The 22,829-nt window shown below is 43.3% G+C and overlaps 1 protein-coding gene across 1 annotated transcript in view; it reads right to left on the reverse strand.

The window, feature by feature from the left end:
* Positions 1-22,829, reverse strand: part of FAF1 (Fas associated factor 1) — a 494,563-nt gene that overhangs the window by 44,685 nt on the left and 427,049 nt on the right. Inside the window, exon 18 of the mRNA XM_060231799.1 lies at positions 11,432-11,647. Within this exon, the coding sequence (XP_060087782.1) occupies positions 11,432-11,647 (216 nt within the window). The remainder of the gene's footprint in view (positions 1-11,431; positions 11,648-22,829) is intronic.

Below are 22,829 nucleotides of genomic sequence, written 5' to 3' on the forward strand. Positions count from 1 at the left end.
ACTTTATACAGTGCTTCGACCCTTTTAGACGTTGGTGGTACAGAGGCAGGTTTGTCCCAGGCTTCTTTCTTTCTTTCTTTTTTTTTTTTATTGTGTCTCAAATATTACATTACATAGAATACATTTCCAATTCTCTTATGACACCATTTTTACCCCTATTTATATCCCTCCCCCCCACCAAGTGACCATACTAAAGTTACAATTAAATTTTTAACCATGAGCACACTTTTCCCAATTTTTCAAATATAGCTTTGTTGGCTTCCCCCTTAAATACCCATGAGAAGTATATATCCCATTTCTCTTTTATCTCTTCAATTTTTCTATCCCATATCTTATCTTGTTTTAAACATTCTAATATGTCTGATTGTATATATTCATACAAATAATTGTTCCATCTTTCCAGGGTCCATTTTAAGCTCTCCTTCCAACCATATGCTATCACTGCATGTGCTGCTAATATCATTGCTTTGAAAATGCTCTGGTTTTGTTTCTCAATGTTATTGTTTTCCAGTACCCCCATAAATAACAACTCCCCATCTATATCAATATTAAACTTACATGCCCCCACTATTTTTCCCCGAATTTTCCCCCAAAACTCTATAACCTTGGGGCACTCCCACCATAAGTGGGAGTACCACCCTTCTTTTGCATTACAGTGCCAACAATTTGGTTTCATCCCTTTAATCATATATGCCAATTGAGCCGGCGTCCTATACCATTTCAAGATTATCTTCCTTTCAAGTTCTCTATATTTCTCTATCTTAATTTTCTTCAAATTCATCATTAACTTATTCACCTCCTCATCAGTTATTTGTTTTTCTTTATTCCATTTGTTCTTTAAGGTTCTATACATGAACTCCTTATCTTTTACCAATTCAAGGTAAATAATCCCTGACAGTCCTTTCTTCCTTTCATCCACATATAGTGCCTTTTCTATAAAATTGTCATCTCTTTTAATAGCATCTTTATACTTTTCTTGTCGGATTGTTTGATATAATCCCATTAGATTTAACCAATATTGTTTCCCTATCTTACAGTTCAACTCCTGAAGTGGTAATAAGGCCCCTTGGCTATTGTACAAATCCTTGACTCTTATTATATCTTCCCTTTGCAGCTCTTCATAGAATTTTGGGTTCATCTCTTTTTCCCAGATATCCTTAAGTGGGGTCCATTTCGAGGTTAAAGGCATTAAGATCTTTTTCCACCTCTTCCACACAATTAAAGCTATTTTTCTTGGACCTTCGGTTTGTATCATTACCTTTTTTATCTCTCTCGTGTAAATTCCACTACTACCTGCTCCCTTATTGACTGCAGATTCAAGTCTTACCCATTTATCCCCTTTCCTCCATTCTAACTCCATCAGTGCTTTCAACTGAACTGCATCATAATAAGCTTGTAAATATGGAACTCCCCATCCTAATTCATCTTGGGGCATATATATCAACTTTTTTTGTATTCTTGCTTTTTTCCGACCAAAGACCCAATTTTTAATATGTTCATCCCATTTCCTTATCGTTTCCTGATCTAATCTTATAGGAAGTACTTGAAATAAATATAGCAGCTTTGGGAGTATAAACATTTTTATTGCTCTAATTTTCCCTAGGATACTCAAATTTTTGTTCTTCCATTCCTTCAATTTCTTTAAAATCTTTAACCACACCTTATTATAATTCATTTTTTGTAGCCTCTCTATATTTTTATTAAGATAAACTCCTAAATATTTAATTTTGCTAACTCCTGATTTCATCCCCGTTAAGGCTAATATTGCCTTCTTGGTTTCCCCACCTACATTAATAAACATTATTTCTGATTTCTTAATGTTTATTCCAAGTCCCGAACATAACTTAAAATCTTCTAAAATAACTAACAATTCTCGTATTGCCTGCAGTGGATTACTTATTGTCAACAAAATATCATCCGCAAAAAGGTTTAATTTCAATTCTTCCTTACCTATTTGAAATCCCTGAATTCTACCACTATTTCGTATCCTATCTGCTAGGGGTTCAATTGCTAATGCAAATAACAAAGGAGATAATGGGCAACCTTGCTTTACTCCTCTCTGTATCGAAATTTCTCTAGAGTGCCCATCATTTATTCTAATTACTGCTTTACCCCCCCTATAGATTTCCCTTACAACATTTAAAAAGGGCCCATCAAAACCAAAGTTTTCCAATACCTGCATTAAATAATTGTGATTTACCGTATCAAACGCCTTATACACATCTAATTTTAACAAGGCCAAAGTTTTCTTATCCTTACAGAACAAAACATTCAATATATTTCTCAATGGATCTGCAATAAATCTACCTCTAACAAAACCATATTGATCTTCCTTAATCAAGTTTGGTAAATATTTTTCTAGTCTATTAGCTAGAATTTTTGTAAATATTTTATAGTCTTGATTCATCAGGCTAATTGGCCTATATGAATTTATTTCTAGGGGATCCTTCTGAGGCTTCAAAATTGGTAAAATTTCAGCTTTTTTCCATGAATCTGGTATTTTCCCCCCTTTTAAAATATAATTAAATAAACTTTGCATTTCTGGTATTATTAACTCTGCCATTTCTTTATAATATTCTGCCGTAAAACCATCCAAACCAGGGGATTTCCTGTTTTTTAACCTTTTTAATACCTCTATTATTTCCTGCCGGGTAATTTCTTTATTCAGGCTCTCTCTCTGTTCTATCGTTAATTTATTATCTAGCTGTTCCTCGAATCTTTGGTTTTCTCCCAAATTGAATAGTTGTTGATAAAATGTAGCAAATTCCTCTCTTATCCGAGCATTTTTAAAAAATTGTTTATCCCCATTTCCCTTAATACATCCAATTTTTTGTTTTTCCTTTTTCATCTTTAAATAATTCGCCATTCTTCTCATTGTATTTATATTAATTCTATGGTACTCATTCTTAACTAATATATCCTTTTTCCACATAGATAATGAATCCAAGTTCTCTAAATCTTTTTTAAGTTTTTTGAATAATTCATATGACTGCCTATTATAATTTCCCTGTAGGTCTTTCTGTATTCGTTTAATCTCATTTACTATCCTACTTCTTTCCTTATTATTTTCCTTTCTAATTCTAATTTCCTTAGCTATATAAGCTCCTCTTATAACTGCCTTAGCCGCATCCCAAACTACTCCTTCTGTGGCTGAATTCCTATTTTCTCTAAAATAGCATTCTATATCCCTTCTTAAGTCCATCCGATCTTTTCCTGTCAAGGGCAGATATGCCTTATATTTCCAAGTAAACTCTTTTCTCTCTTCACTTATTCTAAATTGCACCCTTAAAGGAGCGTGGTCCGAAATCCATAATGGCTCAGTTACTGCCTTCATCACCTCTAACTCATTTGATTCCTTTACTAAAATATAATCTATATATGAAAAAGTCTTAAATCTATTAGAGAAATATGTAGGTTGAGAATTGTTCCCTTCATATGTGAACACATCTTTCAATTTCCATTTCTTAAATTTCAAGGTTTTACTTTTCTTAAAATCATAATTCATATCCCCTGCCACTACCACATCCCCTTCATAAAAGTTCTGCAATTTCTGGAATACCTTATTTAAGAAGCTTACCTGACCCATATTTGGGGCATAGATAGATACTATTGTAAACTTCCTACTATTCAACTTAAATTTCAAAAAAACATATCTTCCCTCTAAATCAGATATTTGATCCAGTACTTCTAACTTCAAGCTAGAATGTGTAAGTATCGCTACCCCTCTTGCCTTCCTAGTTCCTCTTGCTTCCACCCTTGTTTCCCATAGTGTAGAGTTTAGTAGGGGTTTTTTATCTTTTTTACCTTTATGGGTCTCCTGGAGACACACTATATCTATTCCCTGTTTTTTTAGCATATTTTTCAATCTATACCTTTTTAAATCTGAAGCCAACCCATTTATATTTAAAGATAATATTTTAATTGTCTCAACCATTTTCCTTTGTAAATTTCATACATATGTGCTCATTTCTATCCTCTCTTACTTTGATGGTCACTACCTTTCCCCTTCCCCCTCCCCGAAGAAGAACCCTCAAAGGGTGTACAGGTGGCATAACCTCCTGACCTCTTCGTTGCTAAGTTGGGGTCCACGTTCCTTTCCCTTCCTCCCTATCTAATTAATATAACTCATTTCAATATTTCTCTATAAGCCATCTTATTCCAAAAAAAAAAAAGATTTTTTTAAAGTAAATTGAAAGCAATATTAAATTTCCTTGGAGACTCTCATTACTAAGAGCCCCCAGTGTCTTTTCTCAAACGCTTTGGCTTGCTTTGCAGTGTCTGACTCGACTCTCCTTCTTCTTCACTGCTACTTGAAGTGTTCTCACAAGGTTCCTGTTGCTCGTCTTCTTGCTCCTCCACATTTCCTGGTTCTAACGGCCTCATGTTGATTCCCAATCTCTCCAACATTTTTCTTGCCTCTTCTGGATTTTTAGCTCGCAGCAGCTTGCCTTCTTTAAAAACCAAAATCACTGCCGGGTAGCCCCATGAAAATAATATTCCATTTTCAACAAGCCTTTGCGTATAAGGTCTTAGTATTGCTCTTTGCTGGAGTGTCTCTGGAGAGAGGTCCTGTCTTACTATAACTTTATTATCATCAAACTGTAAATCCTTCTGAAGTTTCAAACATTTATAAATATTGTCCCTTATTTTCTCTCTTGCAAAAGCCATAATAACATCCCTTGGCTTTGCTCCCAGGCTTGGCTTGGGGCGGAGAGATCTGTGTACTCTTTCTATATCTTCCGTTTGTATCCTTAAATCATATCGCTCAAGCCATTCCAGTAGTTTTGATTCAAGGTCTTTCTGTGTAATCTCTTCAGGGATGCCTGATAAGCGAATGTTTCTTCTCCTTTGACGATCGCTTACAAACGCTAATTTGCTCGTTAGCTCTTTAATTTTGTCTTCATTAACTTGAGCTTTTTTGGCTGCCTTATCAGCCACCTTTTTTATATTCTTAATTTCTATAGCCATCTGTCTCAGGTCTGTTTTAAGAGCTTTAATATCGCCCCTTACATTCTGTTCTGAAGAAGCAATGAGCTGTGTTAAATCCTTCAGCTCCTTTTTAGTCGCCATGTTCTCTTCTCGCTTTCTGGCCTCCTCCCAGGGAGCGGAGAGTAAAGAGATGATAAGAAATCACACTTCCAAAGACTCACTCTGATTGATGCCCTCCAGGTCTTGCTTCCTTTCACAAATATTTCAAACTGTTTTCAGAAGTTTATCTCTCTTCTTCGATGGCTTAATAACAAATTTCTCCGGGAGTACGTTCTGGGAGCGTCTTAACCGATTTGACGCATGCGTGGTTCCCCCGTCCCAGGCTTCTTTCAATGTCTCCAGATGTATTGGAAGCATAGGAAATGATGAGCCCACCGGGAGGTCTGCATGTACTAGGTCGTAGACCACGTCTGAGACCCTAGGCACGTCTGTTGTTAGCTTCACGTTGAGGGAGTTAGCCATATTAGATAACAAGTCTAAATAGGACTTAGGTCCCTCAGAAAGTGAAAGGTCAGCCGGCTTGGCTATATCTGATGCCGGAGAATGAAGGTCAGAAGCTGAGGAATGAGAGGATATGGATTGCTCTGCTTCTGAGTCGTCAAGGGTAGCGACTTCTGGGGTCTTGATGACTTGTTCTGGTGCATGGAGTAGAGTCCGTTGTTTGTCGGGTTCGACAGCCGTAGAAGCAGCTGGAGAGGGTTTTCTTGGTAGTGCAACATATTCACGATACCGTTGGTGGTGGTTGTGGTAAGAGTGTTGACGACGCGGAGAGGCATCTCGATAGCGAGGGCGGATGTCCTCACGAGTTTGATCTCGATAATACGCCGCTTCTCGGAGTTGAGAATCTTCACAGGACCGAGAGCGCTCTCGAGTGCGATGTCTGTAGAGGCCTGGAGAGGGCGACCTACGGTATCTACGGTACCGACGAGGAGATGGTGACCTCGACCTCGAATGGGTGTAATAGTAGTATCGGTCTCTGTGACGGCTCCTGGATCTTCTTTCTCGAAGGTGCAGGGAGGGTTCTCTCGGAGTCGAAGGTGCTCTGGTCAGTAACGGGGTCGTAATTGTCTGCCGAAGGTTGGAGACTTCCTGAAAGGAGTGTGCGTCTAAGATGTTAAGGCGCTGGCTCTTAGTGGAAACCGGAGACTCGGTACCTAGGATCTGATCAGGCAGCGACTTGTGCACCGACGGTGATCTGGAGCTGATGCGGACAATTTCCAGTGGCGTAATGGCCGGGGTTGAAGTCGACTTCGAAGCCGGAGTAGTTTGAATCGAGGTCATCATGGTTGTAGTCGGGTGAGGCGTCGGAGGTCTGGTTGTCGAGGCCGAGTCAGGAGCTTTATGTGTCTTCGGCTTCTTGGGAGACTTCCGATCCGAGGGGTCTCTCGAGGTCGATTCGATACGATGCCGTTTTTTAGATTCGACAGACTTCTTCAGGTGTTTACCGGCTTTATGCTTACTGGGATCCTGAGCCACCAAAGCAACCGGTTGAGCCGTTCCCGTTTGAGTCAGGGAAGGCGGAGGGGTCTGCGAACCCGATGCATGCGGCATTACTGGGCGTAGTGATGACTCTAGCAAATGGCTTTTGAGTCTTGCCGCGCGGTTTTTCTTAGCTTGTTTGCCGAACTGGCTGCAGTGCACACAGGAGTCTGTTCGGTGTGCCTCACCCAGGCAAAAGAGGCAGAGAGAATGTCCGTCAGTGGACGGGATTTTCGCAGCACAGCGAACGCACCTTTTGAAAGTTATTTTTTCTTTCCCTTCCATCCGCCCAGAGGGGGGGGGGGGGAAGGGGAACGAAAAATGAAAGATAGAGACAGATCTTTTTTTTTTTTAAACGATACCAGATGAAGAATGAAGAGGAGCTAAGGACGTGAAGAGAGCGGAAGAAAGTAGAGATCCAAAGGACTGCAATGAAACGGGGAGATCAGCGAAGTAGGTGTTCTCCGGACGGCGGTAAAGAAGAAACTGAGTGGGTTGGGCGCCTCCCCCTCGTCTAGGCATGCGCAGACGGTGCCTCCTCCCCAGGACGCGGGGAAAGGCCCGCCAAAATTAACGCTTAAGGATTGCTTTGAATTCTCCGAGGTGGGCCCGATCCTGGCGGATAAACCCATATGTGGGACTGCACAGAGACCACGAAGAAGATCTATGTGCCATGTAGAAGTCCCAATGCTGTTGTACTGCATTTGTAGCCACAGCAACAGGAAAACTGAACATACCTGTCATCATGTGGAAAATACCTTTATAACGCTGGGTACATAATCTCTGATTGGCTTGAATCACTCAGCCCACAGGAAAAACACTTTATTTAAAGCATGGCACTAACACTACTGCCAAGAGGGGTAGTAAACAGGAAAAAAATGTTAAGCTTTGGGAAAGTTCTGTGAATGTTTTTGCCCCTTTCAAAATCTCCTTTTTCATGTAAAAAATGTTTGTCCCAAATATTTGGCACAGCATTAACTTCTATTTCCCAATAGCACTCTGCTCTGCCAGTCGGCCTTACAACTGCAGCTGCATCAGAGTATTATGCCCTATGCAGCTGGAAGCCAAATCCATTCATGTACTACCTGGCAATGCAAAAGAGACTGACTGGATTGATTATCTTCTCTTGGTGTGATTATCTTTGTCCCATGTGACTGATGAGCATGACCAGATACTTTCTTCTTGATCTACCAGAATGCTACTATAGAAACAGAATTAAACTGGGATGACCAAAGCTGTGGCTCAGTCTATACAAGAGATCCATACAGTTTTAGGGTTACTCTTTATTTTGTAGTACAAAATTTAGTTCTGTAATAGGAATGTACCATAGGAATGTCAGATCTAACTTACTGGAATGCTCTTCTTTTTAAAAAGACAAAGTAAAGGCAACATTCTGGAAGCCGCAATAACAAACCTACATTAAAAAAAACTACAGGGGGTAGAAACATTATGCTGAGACTGCATGCAAACTGTTAGCTGAATCTTTTCAAACATTTAAAGGTGAGAACATCATGCTGTAAATGCAAAACTTTTATTTCAATTTGCTTCCTGAAAAGTGGAAGATCCATAACGTGGCAGCCATTCCTGAATGTCTTTCCTTCCATTTTGGTTCCACTGAAAATGAGATTACATGCTTAGCTGTGGCTACACCTAATTAGCGGATAATGGGATTCCTTCACTGGCACTTAAGACTGTCTGCAAGAGCCAACTCATCTGCATTACACGTTTTCTTTTTTCAGAAAGATTATTAAATAAATATAAAAAACATCAATGCTTCGTTTTTGCAGGGTGCTCTTTTGTTTTGATATGGAAGTCCTTAAGGAGTAATAAACAGGAATTGACAAAAGAAAACTGACATATCTTTACAGGGACAGTTATTTTTAACTCTACCCAAAGCCGTCTGTAATATACTGAGTACATTGCAATTTTGACCTGTTATCATGAAGTTCGCTTAGGCCAACACACAAGTACATTGAGAAGGGAAAAGTATAACCTGGAGAAAAGGTATCAGTTACAAAAAGACTGAATGCTGCAGAATTGGTGAATGGGAAAAACAGAATAGGGATAACTATAAGGAGAGATTGTGGCACAGTGGCAGAGGACTTGCCCGGCAAGTAGATTGCTCCAGGTTCAAACCCTAGTAAAGAGTGTCAGGAAGCTAATGTCTGGAAGGACCTTGCTGTACCTGAGACTTGCAAGAGCTGCCAATTCTGGAGACCTGCTACCAGTTGGAGGAGATAATGTTTGAGCTAGATGGACCAGCGTTCTGTAGTACTACTACAGATGTCAGGCTCTCCCTTTCCTGTAGACTTCATACAGTCAGGGGCTTACTTATATGCTGAAAACCATTGGCCTTATACATTTTGGCCTGATTAAAATACAGCTGCCAACTGTAAGACCTAAAGAAATAGAGAGATCTAAAATTGATATAAGCTAATAAAAAGATGTACTGTGATGCTATAGGACTTATTCGAAAATCAGCTGCATAAGGCAGCTCACCAGCAACCATGTGTTTCATCACATTTAAGAAACGGTTAACATCTACAACTGTTTAATCAAGCAGAATCTTATGAGATTAGTCCTGGAGTGTCCTTATCTCCTTATAAAAGCTTGTCAAAGTTGAAAACCTCAACTTTGCAAGAAAGACTTAGAGTGTTGCAGGACGAGACTCTTAACTTTGTAATTAAAAGGAAGTATCTGATGTTACATTATGATAGCAGATCACCCTCATACAGATTGAAAAAAATGGTAATCAGGACTTAATTAGACAGCTGTTCTGCAGGATTTACAGATTCTCATACAAAATACAGCAGCATCTTAAGAAGTCTGATTTATCGAGTAATAGAAGAATCTGCTCCTCTGAGGGACATGCTATAGAAAGGCTTTGAAGGAAAAGGAAGCAGGATTTAAAACTCTTGTTAGAACACTGATCAAGTACAGTGGGAAGTTCTGGAGAAAATGGAATGCCATCACTTCGTTTTGGATGGCTTCTTAGCTGGGACAGGAATACAAGGATAGGAAGAGCAGGAATTTATCTTTCCTCCTTTATTTTTCACACATAAATTAAAAGAATTTTCTTAAGTGTCTCACTTAAAAATCAAAACTCAAATGCCAATTGAATCATTCTGAATATATATATAAAAAATTCTGAATATATATATAAAATATATATATAAAAAATTATCTAGTATGCAGAAGTTTTCTAATTTGCATAAACCATTGCATGAATTGGGATTTACAGTAGTTGTATTTGTAATTTTTCTTCCATGAGGATTTCTATATTTCCTACAAAATAACAGATATTATGCTTACTTGCAGTATGAAAATCCAGAAGCTACAAATGGTTGTTCAGAAAATCACAGTGCAAAAATGTTGGCATAGCTTTTATTTTTACAAAAAAAATAGTGAAGGCTCATATTAGTAAACTATTTCAGGGTAAAATAGGGACAGTAAAAGCAGTTATCTTGGGAATTTTATCACTACATGGAAAACTGAAAAAATATGAGGTACCATACTATTTGAATTCAAGGTGCACCAGGTGGGCAGATGCATACATGACCAAACAAGTACAATAGTAAGTTCAAACAGAATATCCGTAATTAGTTCATGAACCTATCAAAAAAGATAGCATTTTGTCTAAACTGGAAGAGAGCATGCATATGATGCTTCTGTTTCTAAGATCTTTCTACAAATGCAAATTTCACACAAAATAATTCTGGTTGGGGCAAGCTAGTTGAACACCTTAGGTTACGTGGTGCAAGGCATCTATTATTTCTCTTCAGGCACAATTTTTCCATTCAGTAAGTGGCACCTCCAGAGATTTACTTGTTCTCAGTATCTATTGTGTTGGATTCAGCACAATTTTTTGATTGTGTTAGAACTCTTAAGCAAGCAGAAACATAAGAAAAACACCATGGTAGCCACTTGTGCTAAGTTACTTACTGTATCCTCACTTGCATTTTTTGCTGGCACAAAATACTGTATAACCAATTTCTGGGCACTATAAAATATAAGGAAGAAAGTACTCTGTGTTGCACAAGATCCTGTGGAAATGGAACAAAGTCTCTATGTCTCTATGTGTGAATCACTGAACCCAAGAGTTTGTCATGAAGACCACAAGCAATGCTAGGTCAACAAACAATTCTTACTGTGCAAATACATTGAATGCTAGAACTGGGGCAGTCAATTTGGGGCTGAGATCCATTTACAGGTAAATATGTGAGAAGTCTTCATTAACAACAAGAATTTTTTCCTTTGGAACTACAGATCTGAACTGTAAAAGTCAAATCTTTCAAACATCATTCTGCAGCAAGTAACATTATCAGCTTCACTTTTAGCTATGCTCTAATCAAGTACAATGCAGAGGCCACTGGGGAAAGTCCTGGTGGGCTGAGAGGCTGAGGGCTACCTACCTCTGCAGGGGCTGCCTTGCCTGGGCTTACCATCTGTAAGACAAGACTCACTTGGCCTAGCCTGGGCTGTCCTTGCACAAGATAAATCTGGCCTCACTCAGGCCAGCCACAAATGAGACCAGTCTGGCCTTACCTAAGCCAGCTGCATGCAAGATGAGAGATTCCTCACATCACCTGAGACTGTCCCATAGTCAGCCCATAGTAAGCCTTTCTCCTTTGGGGGTGGAGCCATGGAAAGAATGTGGTCCTTTCTCCCTCAGCCATTTTGCTTTCCCAATCCACCCCTGGTAGAATGAAAAAGTGTTATACATCTCTATCCTTATGCTTGGGAAGATTCAGTTAAGATGATGGCTCCTTAACAGCATAGAAAACAGCATTAATCCTGTACTGTATCATGATCATCACTGTAGAACATCAGATATTATGTCACAAGAAATGCAACTGTTATACATTTGGAGTACTTATGACAACTGACAAAATGTTGGGGGTGAATCACCCACTATTTGATAAATACATGGAATACGTATGCCAAATAACATTAATTTACTTACATCTCTTCTGGGGAAAGTCCCTAGGAGCTTGAATTCTTCCCACGGATATCCCTTGGAAGCTACAAAATCAAAGACGACCTGTAGTTTGCTGTTGGCTAGGAAACGTCGCTCGAAGAACTCTCCACTGGGTGTCCGGATGCGCAGCTTACTGACTGATTCAGTGTTCTCCTCTTTAGGCTCTGGAGGCAAAGACTGTTCTAAGGATAGTCTAATAGCCTGAAGAGTGGGGGGAGGGGATGACATATTTACAAAGATTACCATCTGATTCATTTTAAATTGCTGTCTCAGCTTCTATAGTCAGGAAGGCATTTGCTCAAAAGCTTTTGGGTAGTCTGAACTTATATCAGAGGAAGGAATGGCAACCTCTTGTTAATAATGGCTGGATGTATATCTTGTAGCTCTCTCTGGGCACTTAGGCTGTACTAGATATTCTTGTACAAGTGCTTGGGTTTAAATGCCAGGGAAGGACTTCTGTACCTTAGGACATACTGGTCCCCATCTTCCTGGCAATGGTGCTATCAGGCTACCAGACTGGACTGCAGGGTCCTTGATTCCTTGTTCCCACAAGAAGAAACCTTACAGATAAAACTGGGAGATATGGGGCTGGATCTGTTGGTGGATTTCTGCTGATGGAAGGGTGGGCTGATTTTTGCCAATTTCTCCCTTCCAGTGCACTCCCCCTTCATACTGTTCCTATGGGTCTCCTATCCTCAGGAGCAGCAATTTGGCAATTCAACAGCCAGGCATATGCACATGCTCCATGTCACTTAGAAGGCCCCAGTTCAGTAGTCATGTGTCTATATGACCCCAATTCAATCTACGGCATCTCCATCTATAAACTGAAATGTTACAATGTCACTTCCATCTGGTTCTGCTTCACTAACTCAGATCTTTAGTCTGTACTATCTACTCTGACTGGTAGTGGTTCTCTGGCAGTCACCGTTAATAGTTTCATTTGGCAATTACAGCACTTTTCTAATTGTGAAACTTCATGGATTATTTATTATGTTCAGTGTCTTTGCTCTACACTATCCTATATAGGATCATCTATGCGACCGTTTAAGGTGTGCTTTTTGGAGCACCTTTCTCGTGTTGAACTTAAAGTTTTAGAAGCTCCAATTGTAAATTATACGAATGAGTTCAACCATGATCCCAAGGCTTTGAGATGTGGTATTATTTATAAACTGCAATTTTCTAATCCTTATGACATCAAGGAGGTACAAAAAATCCTTTTGCAAAAGGAGTCCTACTTTATTCATAAATTTGGTACCATCAGTCCTCATGGCCTCTATGCTACTATGGACCTTTCTTCTTTCTTGTAAATAAAAGGTTTCCCCTTAAGAATTAGTCTCACGCCCAGCTGGCAAGACTTAAGAAGTACGATATGGCTTTTGCCGCTACAGAGAACTGACAGTGCCGTTCTGAGTAACGGACTAATTAGTGGTATTGAAAATTACCAGAGCACTGGGTAAGGTTTGGTCATTTTTCACTTGACTTTCAGGTCTCTGATTGAATTATTCTTTAACTCAAGAAAAGCCAAGGGTTATTACATAAATCTTTATTCAGTTCCAGGTTTAATCTTTACCAGACTGCAGCTAGCCAGCCGCACAAAGAGAACTGTTGCCTTGTGAGAACTGACATACACACATAATGAATTGAATTGAGCTGTGGGTGAGTTTCTAATTGACTGAAAAATTGATGTTGTAACTGTTATAGAGTGAGTATATAGAGTTATATTTTTTCTTTATAATTTTTCCTTATTATTTTTCATATTCAGTTCCAGAAAAATTAGCTTTTGTCAGACGAAGAGACTCGCAATCTAAACACGTGTATTTTTACCGGAAATGTGTTACATATTGCATTTTCTGGATAAGAAACTCTGGCACTGTTGTAATTAATTGTGTGCAAATTATTATTTTTGTGTCAATGGACCCGGTATTTACATGTCTGTATGAAAGTTTGTATAGCTCACAGAGCCATTGTTTGTATGTTCGCAAAGATGTAACTATATACAGTTTTACTTCATGATTGTGAGCAATAATTATGTCATAAAGCCTATGATATTTCTGAAGAATAGTAATTAGTGGTATAACTTAATTCTTCAAACATGGTTTTCTCTTTGTCTGCCTCCTGGGGATTGGCAACCGTAGCAACAACTCATACACTATTTACTTTTCTGCCTTCTACTTGGAGTCCTGGGGCCTTGCTGAGATTTTCCCTATGGGTCTACTCTACATGTCCTAGATTCCCTCCAGCCCTGCAATAAGGCCTAGTGAAATTGGAGGGGAAAGGCCAATCATGACCAAGGAGGCTGGGCCATGAGAGAAATAATATAGGGCCCCACTGAAGAAAGGTGTCCTTTTCCCAGGAGCTGAGTGGCAGAGAAGCTGCTACCAGCAGGAAAGGATCCTTCAGCCAAGGAGGGATGGGTTGGCCCCTGGAAGGGCCAGGTAGAGTAGGAACCAGGTGGCAGCTGCATTAGGAGGCGTTGTTGTTTCTTGCTGGATCCTTTATGTTTTAATCTTGCCTTGTTTGTTGAAAACATATTCTATTAAATGTTGCTCACTAGTGTTTTTATGGCCCTACCTGTTTGGTGCTAGAGTTGCCAGATCTGTGTTGGAAAATACCTGGAGACTTTCAGGGTGGATCTGGGAGAGGGAATGGTTTGGGGAGGGAAGGGGCCTCAGCATGGTACAGTGCCAAAGAGCAGAGGTGGCCAAACTGCAGATCAGGAGCCACATGTGGCTCTTTCACACATATTGTATGACTCTCAAAGCCACCACTGTTCAGTTGGCTGACATGGAGAAGGCATTTGTTTAAATCACTTCTCCAAGCCAAACCAGCTGGCAGCTTGGAAAATGCATTTAAAGTTGCTTTCTTTCCATCTTTCCTCCCATCCCCATCTATTTTCCTTCCTCCCTCCCTCCTACATCTGACATCTTGTGGCTCTCAAACATCTGACCTTTATTCTGCGTGGCTCTTACATTAAGCAAGTTTGGCCACCCCTGCCAGAGAATAAACTCTTCAGAGCAGACATTTTCTCCAGCGGAGCTGATCTTTGCCAGCTGGAGATCAGTAGTAAAAGTGAAAGATCTCCAGGTCCTACCTGGAGGCTGGCAACCATAATGCAGGTGCATCATTGTGGGAAATTGTTCAGAAGAGCCACAGGTAGCCGCCAGTGAGTGAGTATCACTGTTCTAGTGAAACACTTTCAACTCCTGCGCTGATTTTCTATTTGCAAGGACGTTTTTACTAAAGGGATAATGAAATATATGATCCTCCACCTGCAATCTTGTGATGCAGTACATTCTACCAACTCAGCTTTCTACCAGCTTATTCTCTTCCCTTCTGGGAAAGGACTTTGTTCACTGTCTCAACTGTCTTCCTATTTCAGGTGGAAGTTTTTTTCTCATGACAGTTCTATGATTTTTATCTCAATGACGCATCTATCTTCATTCACTTCTTAATAACAACCCACAAAACAACTAATTAAAATAAATCCTCCCCTTATAGCACATTATTAAACCTATAGTTTACTGCATAGTGGTGATAGGTAATTTAATTGTTGAACAGAAAGAGCTTAAGAAATTTTGATTGAGGTAATAATTGTCAAGTGCCAAATTGCTTTTTAATGCATAAAATCAAAACCATTAATATTTACACAAATAAATTAATTTATGAAAAACCCGTAACCTCCTCCTAGGCAAAATTCTTGACCATTACTAAGAAAACAGAGCAGATAAGATAGTCTTCTGTATTCGACTTGAAACTTGCATAGAAATGATTTGAACCAAGACACCCCATCCAGATTCTGTAGCTGTTTTCATACATGGATCTTTACTCAGGTGGAACACAGCGTGCTTCCACTTTAGTGGGATGCCATGTTCTTTTCAAGCATGACTTGGGGGGCTCCAAGGGTTTTCTCTTTTAAGCCATAACAATGACCCCCTCCCCCTTTGCTCTGACTTTAAAAGAAAATGGCAAGCCAGCTGCAGGGAGAGCCAGTATCAAAGCTCTGTCCACAGCTAATCTGTGAAGAGGGCAAAGCTTAATATTACCTTCAAAATGGTGGCACTATGCTCCAGCTTTTCCCTCCTTCCAGTGTGCTTTTGTGCCTTTAACAAGTGAGCTGTGGCTCAGCTGCTGGGAGCTAAGGAGGATTTCCAGTCTGGGAGGGCAGTGGCAAGATTCTTGTCACATTGGAGCTTTTGCACCAACATGATGTAGGAAAAGGAGGGGGGAGAGGTGGTACTAATAGCAAGCTGTGTGGGGATGGGGAAAATGGACTCTAGCCCCCTGGCCTCTATCCTGCCTGCTGTTGCTTTAGCACCAAGGGTGGCTTTTCTCATGCCATGTGGAACCAGCCTATGTATTCTTTGTATACCTTCATAGGGGCTACACATCTACATGGCAGGAAATCAAATAGCATTTTGAATAAAATATACGATATTAAAAACTTTTTGGGGATATTTTTGTATTTGTGCGTGCGTGTGCGTGCGTGCATGTGTCTGCACCTGGAAGAGTATAAGAGCCAAAACACAAGGTTTTTCAATGTGTTAAATCCTGACGGATAATTCTGTTTATTAGTTAATCTTATAATTATTAGAAATGAAATTTTAAATTCAAGGTAACACACAAATACACTTTAAATTATGTTACCCTTTTGATCTTTTATCTATTCAACGTACTCCACTTTTTGAAAATAGGTGTATTTTTATTACATCTTTCTATTTTCTGTTCTCAAGCACCTGCTTTCTATCTTTTTGTTTTGACATTTCCCATTGTGCACAACAGATGCAACATTATTTACTGAACATAAGCAATTAGACCAGTGAAAAATAAACAACAGTAGCTCATTAAAGCTATTTTCATTATTCAAAGCATATCACCTTGTCTAAAGTAACCAGTCTCTAGTGCTTCAACAGCAAATGGCTATTTACAATGGATATTCCAATGCAGTTGACTAACTTAAAGAACAATCACGGGAAGAATAAAGTTAACAACTCCTGGGGTTGGCATACTGTTGATTAAAAAGAGATATTCAGTATGTGAATAGATGAGTGACTGGATCTCAAATAAAAATGTTGAACATCAATTCCCTTATGTAAGCAAACACTATCGCACAACAATAGAATACAGGTAATCTGTGCACTTGAACATGGGGAGTGTTAGTAAAAAGCATTGTTAACAAAGCTTTTGTATTGCTATACAAATAGATCTAATTTTCTTTTCATTATTGCAATTTGCATTAAAATGAGGAAGGCCAGTTACAGGTTGAAATGAGAACTGGTTCTGCAGCTTTGTGTAAGAAAACAGTTTCCAAAAGGCCATTGTGTCCAAAACCCAGCTTAATAAGCACAGTATGACAGAAGGAAATATTCCATCTATTTAGAAAGTTATCTTAGAGAGGGTAAAGAAATTAAAGTGCACAGAGCACAACTTTGATCTTTAAAGGCAGAGAGCTTTATCTGGGCACTGCTATTGTGATTATGTGAACAATAACACACTATTAACTACATGTTCATTTGCTAACTTTTTCCATTAAGCTCATTCACAAGAAATTAAAACTGAAGAAACCCAAAGAATTGTGCAAACAAAACAAAACAAAAAATGATAGGAAATGCACAATTCTTTGGGTTTCCTCAGTTTTGATTTCTTGTCATGTTTTAATAGATATAAGAAAACACCTGTTGAGAAACACTAATACTGATTGAATAAGTCACTTTAATTTTTAATAGGGCATTGTTGAAACAAACAATGTAGAGTTAAGCATTGCAGTTGCCAGGTCTGTAAGATGTATGGCAAAGGAATCTTTTGGACAGCCTGACTTTCAGGACTATGGAAAGAATAAAGTACAACAATATTTCTATGTCCTAAGAGTGCTTGAAGGTCAGAAACTACACCAGACTGGTACAAATCAATTTGATTGTGTCACCTCTTATGTCCTAAAGCAAGGCTGACCAAACTTGCTTAATGTGAGTCACATAGAATAAACATCAGATGTTTGAGAGTCGCAAGATATGAATGCAGCTGGACTACCTCTGGCCCACCAGTTCCTGCGATGACAATGATGTCCCCGCCTGTTTCAATGTGCAATTATATATTATTACACATTTAGAGAGAGAGAGAGAGAGAGAGAGAGAGAGAGAGAGGGAGGGAATGGAAAGGAGGGAGGGAGGGAGGGAGGGAGAAAGACAGAGAGATGAAAGGCGAAAAGAAAGCAAATTGATGAGGGAGGGGGAACATAAGAGAAGTCATGTTGGATCAGGCCAATGGCCCATCCAGTCCAACACTCTGTCACAAAGTGGCCAAAAAACCCAGGTACCATCAGGAGGTCCATCAGTGGGGCCAGGACACCAGAAGTCCTCACACTGTTGCCCCTCCCAAACACCAAGTATATAGAGAATCACTGCTCCGGATATAGAGTTCTATCTATATACTGTGGCTAATAGCCACTGATGGATCTCTGTTCCATATGATCCAATCCCCCCTTGAAACCATCTATGCAGGTAGCTGCCACCACTTCCTGTGGCAGTGAATTCCATGTGTTAATCACCCTTTGAGTGAAGAAGTACTCCTTTTATCCGTTTTAACCTGACTGTTCAGCAATTTCATTGAGTGTCCACAAGTTTTTGTATTGTGAGAAAGGGAGAAAAGTATTTCTTTCTCTGCCCTCTCTATCCCATGCATAATCTTGTAAACTTCTATCATGTCATCCCTCAGTCATCATTTCTCCAAACTAAAGAGCCCCAATGTCACGGGCTGGGGCCGGGTCAGGCAAAGTCCAGGGGCAGCCCAGGGTCTGTAGCCGGTGAGCAAAGAGGGTCCAAGGCGCCAAAACCGAATCACAGGCCAGGTATCGCAGGCCAGAGGTTCAGAAGCCGAAGTCAGGGGGTCCAGAAGTCAAAGCCAAAGTCAGGGAGTCCAGAAGCCAAAGTCAAAAGCCGAAGTGGATGCTAGAACGTCAGGTAAGTGACTAGTTGCTTCCACAAAGCCTCCTCCCAAAGCCCACAGCTATATAGCCCTCTGCTGGCTGTTGCCCATTTGGGCTAATTGCTGGCTCAGAGAGGCAGCCAGGATCCTGCTGAGACTCAAGCATCCTCACTCCAGAAGGGCCAGAATCCTTTCAAAACTCAGGGCTCAGGGAGCGTCTTGCTCGTGAGCGTGCCGCCCTCCTCCGATCCCTGAGGTCCTGAATGGACTGCGTTGTTGTATGCAAACTCCGCTAGGGGCAACAGAGTGGTCCAATCATCCTGCTGGTAACAGGTGTAACAGCGGAGATATTGCTCTAGCGTGGCATTGGTGCGCTCTGTCTGACCATCTGTCTGTGGGTGGTAGGCTGAGGACAGGTGCACTCGAGTACCCAGGCTGGAATGGAGGGCTTGCCAGAACCGAGAGGAGAACTGGGGGCCCTGATCTGAGATCAGGTGGGCTGGGAGTCCGTGCAGACGAAAGATGTGTTGCAGGTAGAGCTGGGCCATCTCCTGAGCTGTGGGAAGTTTCGGGCACAGAATGAAGTGGGCCATCTTGGTAAATAGGTCGACGACCACCAAGATACAAGTCTGACCCTTGGATCGCGGAAGTTCTGTGATGAAGTCCATCGAGATGGTATCCCAGGGTCCTGAGGATGTGGGCAAGGGCTGTAGCAACCCTGAGGGTTTGGCTGGGATGTCTTTGGCCCGTCGGCAGACGTCACAGGAGTTGACATAACGGGCAACATCAGAGCAAACTCGTGGCCACCAGAATTCCCTTGTCAGCAAGTGGGTGGTCTTATGCTGTCCAAAGTGCCCGGCAGGTAACGAGTCGTGGGTCAGGCGTAGCACTTCTGCCTGCAAGGGCCAGGGCGGCACATAGAGGCATTCGCGGTGTAGCAAGAGGCCGTCTCGAGTCGTGAACTCGCCTGTTGAGTCATCTTGGAGTGCCTGGAGGTGTTGCTGGACCCAGGGATCATTGGCCTGGCTAGCCCGAATGTCCTCCACGAGTGCTAGTGAAGTTGAGGTGGCTGCAAACACTGAGGGCGGCAGGATGGGAGCAGCGGGCGCGGTCTCAGTTGAAGCAGGGGCGTATTCCGGTTTCCGGGAAAGCGCATCTGCTTTCCGGTTCTGGGTATGGGGGATGTAAGAGACCCGGAAGTCGAAGAGGAAGAAGAACAGGGACCACGGGATCTGGCGCTGGTTGAGATGGCGGGTGGTCTGGAGGTGCTCCAAGTTCCAGTGGTTGGTGAGCACTTGAACAGGGTGGCGAGCCCCTTCGAGGTAATGTCTCCAAACCTCAAAAGCCTCCTTGATCGCGAGCAACTCCCTCTCCCAGATGGTATAGTTCCTCTCTGCAGCAGTGAGCTGGCGCGAGTAATAAGCACAGGGCTGGAGTGGCTGGGACGGCTCCTCGTGCTGGGACAGCACTGCTCCCAGGGCCACGTTGGAGGCATCAGCTTCCACCGTAAAGGGAAGCTGGGGGTCGGGGTATCTCAGGAGTGGCCCGGTGGCAAAGCGGGTCTTCAGGGTGGAGAAGGCGTTATCGGCCTCTGGGGACCAGCGGAAGGGATCTTTGGGGCGGAGTAGTTGAGTCAGGGGTGTGGTCAGGGATGCATAGGCCGGGATGAATTGCCGATAGTAGTTGGCAAAACCAAGGAACCGCTGCAGGTCTTTGCGATTCTGAGGAGCCTGCCAGGTCAGGACCGCTTCCACTTTTTTCGGGTCCATGAGGATTCCCTGCGGTGACACAATGTGACCAAGGAACTCGACGGAGCGCAGGTCAAAGTCGCACTTCTCCAGCTTGGCGTAGAGGCCATGGGCTCGTAGGCGCTGCAGGACTTGGCAGACGTGCTGGGCAGGATTGCGGGAGTAAATTAGGATGTCATCCAGGTATATGATCGCGAAGCGGTCGAGCAGGTCCCGGAATATGTCATTCATGAACCTCTGGAAGACAGCGGGGGCGTTGGTCAATCTGAAGGGCATCACCAGGTGCTCGTACTGCCCGTATCGGGTCCCAAACGCGGTCTTCCATTCGTCTCCGGGCCGTATGCGCACCAAATTGTACGCTCCACGGAGGTCCAGCTTGGTGTAGATGTGGGCCCCCTTTAAGCGATCCAAGAGTTCAGGGATCGGTGGTAGAGGGTACCGGTCGCGGATGGTGATCTTGTTCAGGGCCCGGTAGTCATTGCACAGCCGGAGCTCCCCACTTTTCTTCTTCACGAAGAGGACTGGAGCAGACAGGGGAGAGGTTGAGGGTCGGATGAATCCGCGTTTCAGGTTCTTGTCCAGGAAGTCTCGCAGAGCTGCTAACTCAGGCTCCGACATTGGGTACAGACGCCCCACCGGGAGTGGTGCCCCAGGTACCAAATCAATGGCACAGTCATAGGGCCGGTGAGGGGGAAGCTGATTAGCTCCTGTCTCTTCAAAGACATCGGCGAAATCCGCATACTTCTGAGGGAGCCGAGGACCACCACTCGGGATGCTGGCTGCTAGAGTGGTGGGAGGAGTCAGATGGGGGCATGGGTCTCGGAAGCGTAGTTCCTGCTGGGCCCAATCCACGATGGGGTTGTGCAGCTTCAGCCAGGAAAGGCCTAGAATCAGCGGGAAGCGAGGCATGAGGGCGACATCAAACTGCAGCTGTTCTTGGTGCTGCTGGACGTGGAAGGTGATGGGACAGGTCTCCTGGGTGACGGGGCCAGAACAGAGGAGGCGCCCGTCAATAGCCTCCACCAACGTCGGAATCTCTTTTGTCTGCACTGGGATCTGGTGCTGCTTTACAAAGGCGACATCTACAAAACAGTGGGCCGCTCCCGAGTCCAGCATGGCATACACGAACAGCCAGCGTCCATCGGGCAGATGGAGTTTGACTGGTAGCAGGAACGGGCCCGGGGTATCAGCCTGCTGTTCGGAGGCCCCAGCTAGTCGCCCCAGGCTGGAGGGTCCACTTACGCCTGGGGCTGACCTTTTGGCGGCGGTGACAATGAAGGTCCGGGTATCCGACGCTTAGCAGGGCAGCCAGAGGCATAGTGGCCTGCCGTGCCGCAGTAGAGGCACAGATTCTGCGTGCGGCGTCTGGCCTTTTCTTCTGGAGTCAGGCGGGTCGAGCAGCTCCAAGCTGCATAGGCTCACCCTCGTCTCTGGTACTAGCTGGGGATGGGAGAGAAGCCAAGTGGCACGGCGCAGGGAGCTGGCGCCCTCTGGTCTTGGCTTGGCGGCGACTTTCCAGGCGGCCATCGATGCGGAGGCAGAGGGTGATAAGTCCTTGGAGCGTGGGTGGCTGCTCCACCCTGGCCAGTTCATCCAGGACTTCCTCTGCCAACCCCTTGGTAAACTGGTCCATCTGGGCAGCCTCATTCCACGCCAAGTCTTGGGCCAGGAGCTTGAATTCGGTGGCATACTGAGCCACCGAGGATTTGCCTTGTTTCAGCGCCCTGATTTTCCGGTTGGCTGTGGCTGCTTGGACTGGGTTTGAGAAGGCAGCAGACAGGTGGGCCTCAAACCCCTGGTAATCAGTCAGTAGGGGAGAGGACGCAACCAGCAAGGGTGTGGCCCATTTGGCCGCCTGCCCCTTTAACAGACTGATGATGAAACATACCTTTGTTTTGTCATTGGGGAAGTCCCGTGCTCTTAATTCGAAGTACAGCCAACACTGCGCTAGGAAAGCAGGAAATTCTTCCACGGCACCCCCAAATCTGTCAGGTGGGGGAATTGGCACTTGGCTGGAGCACTGGCTGCAGGTTGTTGCTGCAAGTGCACTACTGCCTGTGTCAGCTGCTGTACCTGGCTTGGAGCGTAGCCAGTAGTCCTGCGGTTCCACTTGCTTCAGCATCCATCCTGTGGAATGGGTGTTTGTGTTGGTGGAAGCAATCTGTCACGGGCTGGGGCCGGGTCAGGCAAAGTCCAGGGGCAGTCCAGGGTCTGTAGCCGGTGAGCAAAGAGGGTCCAAGGCGCCAAAACCAAATCACAGGCCAGGTATCGCAGGCCAGAGGTTCAGAAGCCGAAGTCAGGGGGTCCAGAAGTCAAAGCCAAAGTCAGGGAGTCCAGAAGCCAAAGTCAAAAGCCGAAGTGGATGCTAGAACATCAGGTAAGTGACTAGTTGCTTCCACAAAGCCTCCTCCCAAAGCCCACAGCTGTATAGCCCTCTGCTGGCTGTTGCCCATTTGGGCTAATTGCTGGCTCAGAGAGGCAGCCAGGATCCTGCTGAGACTCAAGCATCCTCACTCCAGAAGGGCCAGAATCCTTTCAAAACTCAGGGCTCAGGGAGCGTCTTGCTCGTGAGCGTGCCGCCTTCCTCCGATCCCTGAGGTCCTGATGAAGGCGGTCACGCACACGAGCCACCCAAGAGGGCGAGGCAGGGGGGCTTGGATCTTCTCCAGCAGGAGGCAGGGGCACTGGTGCAGGTGGCAGGGGCACAGTTTCTTCTG

This window comes from Heteronotia binoei, chromosome 2, assembly GCF_032191835.1.
Source record: "Heteronotia binoei isolate CCM8104 ecotype False Entrance Well chromosome 2, APGP_CSIRO_Hbin_v1, whole genome shotgun sequence".
In the NCBI taxonomy this organism is placed as follows: Eukaryota; Metazoa; Chordata; class Lepidosauria; order Squamata; family Gekkonidae; genus Heteronotia; species Heteronotia binoei.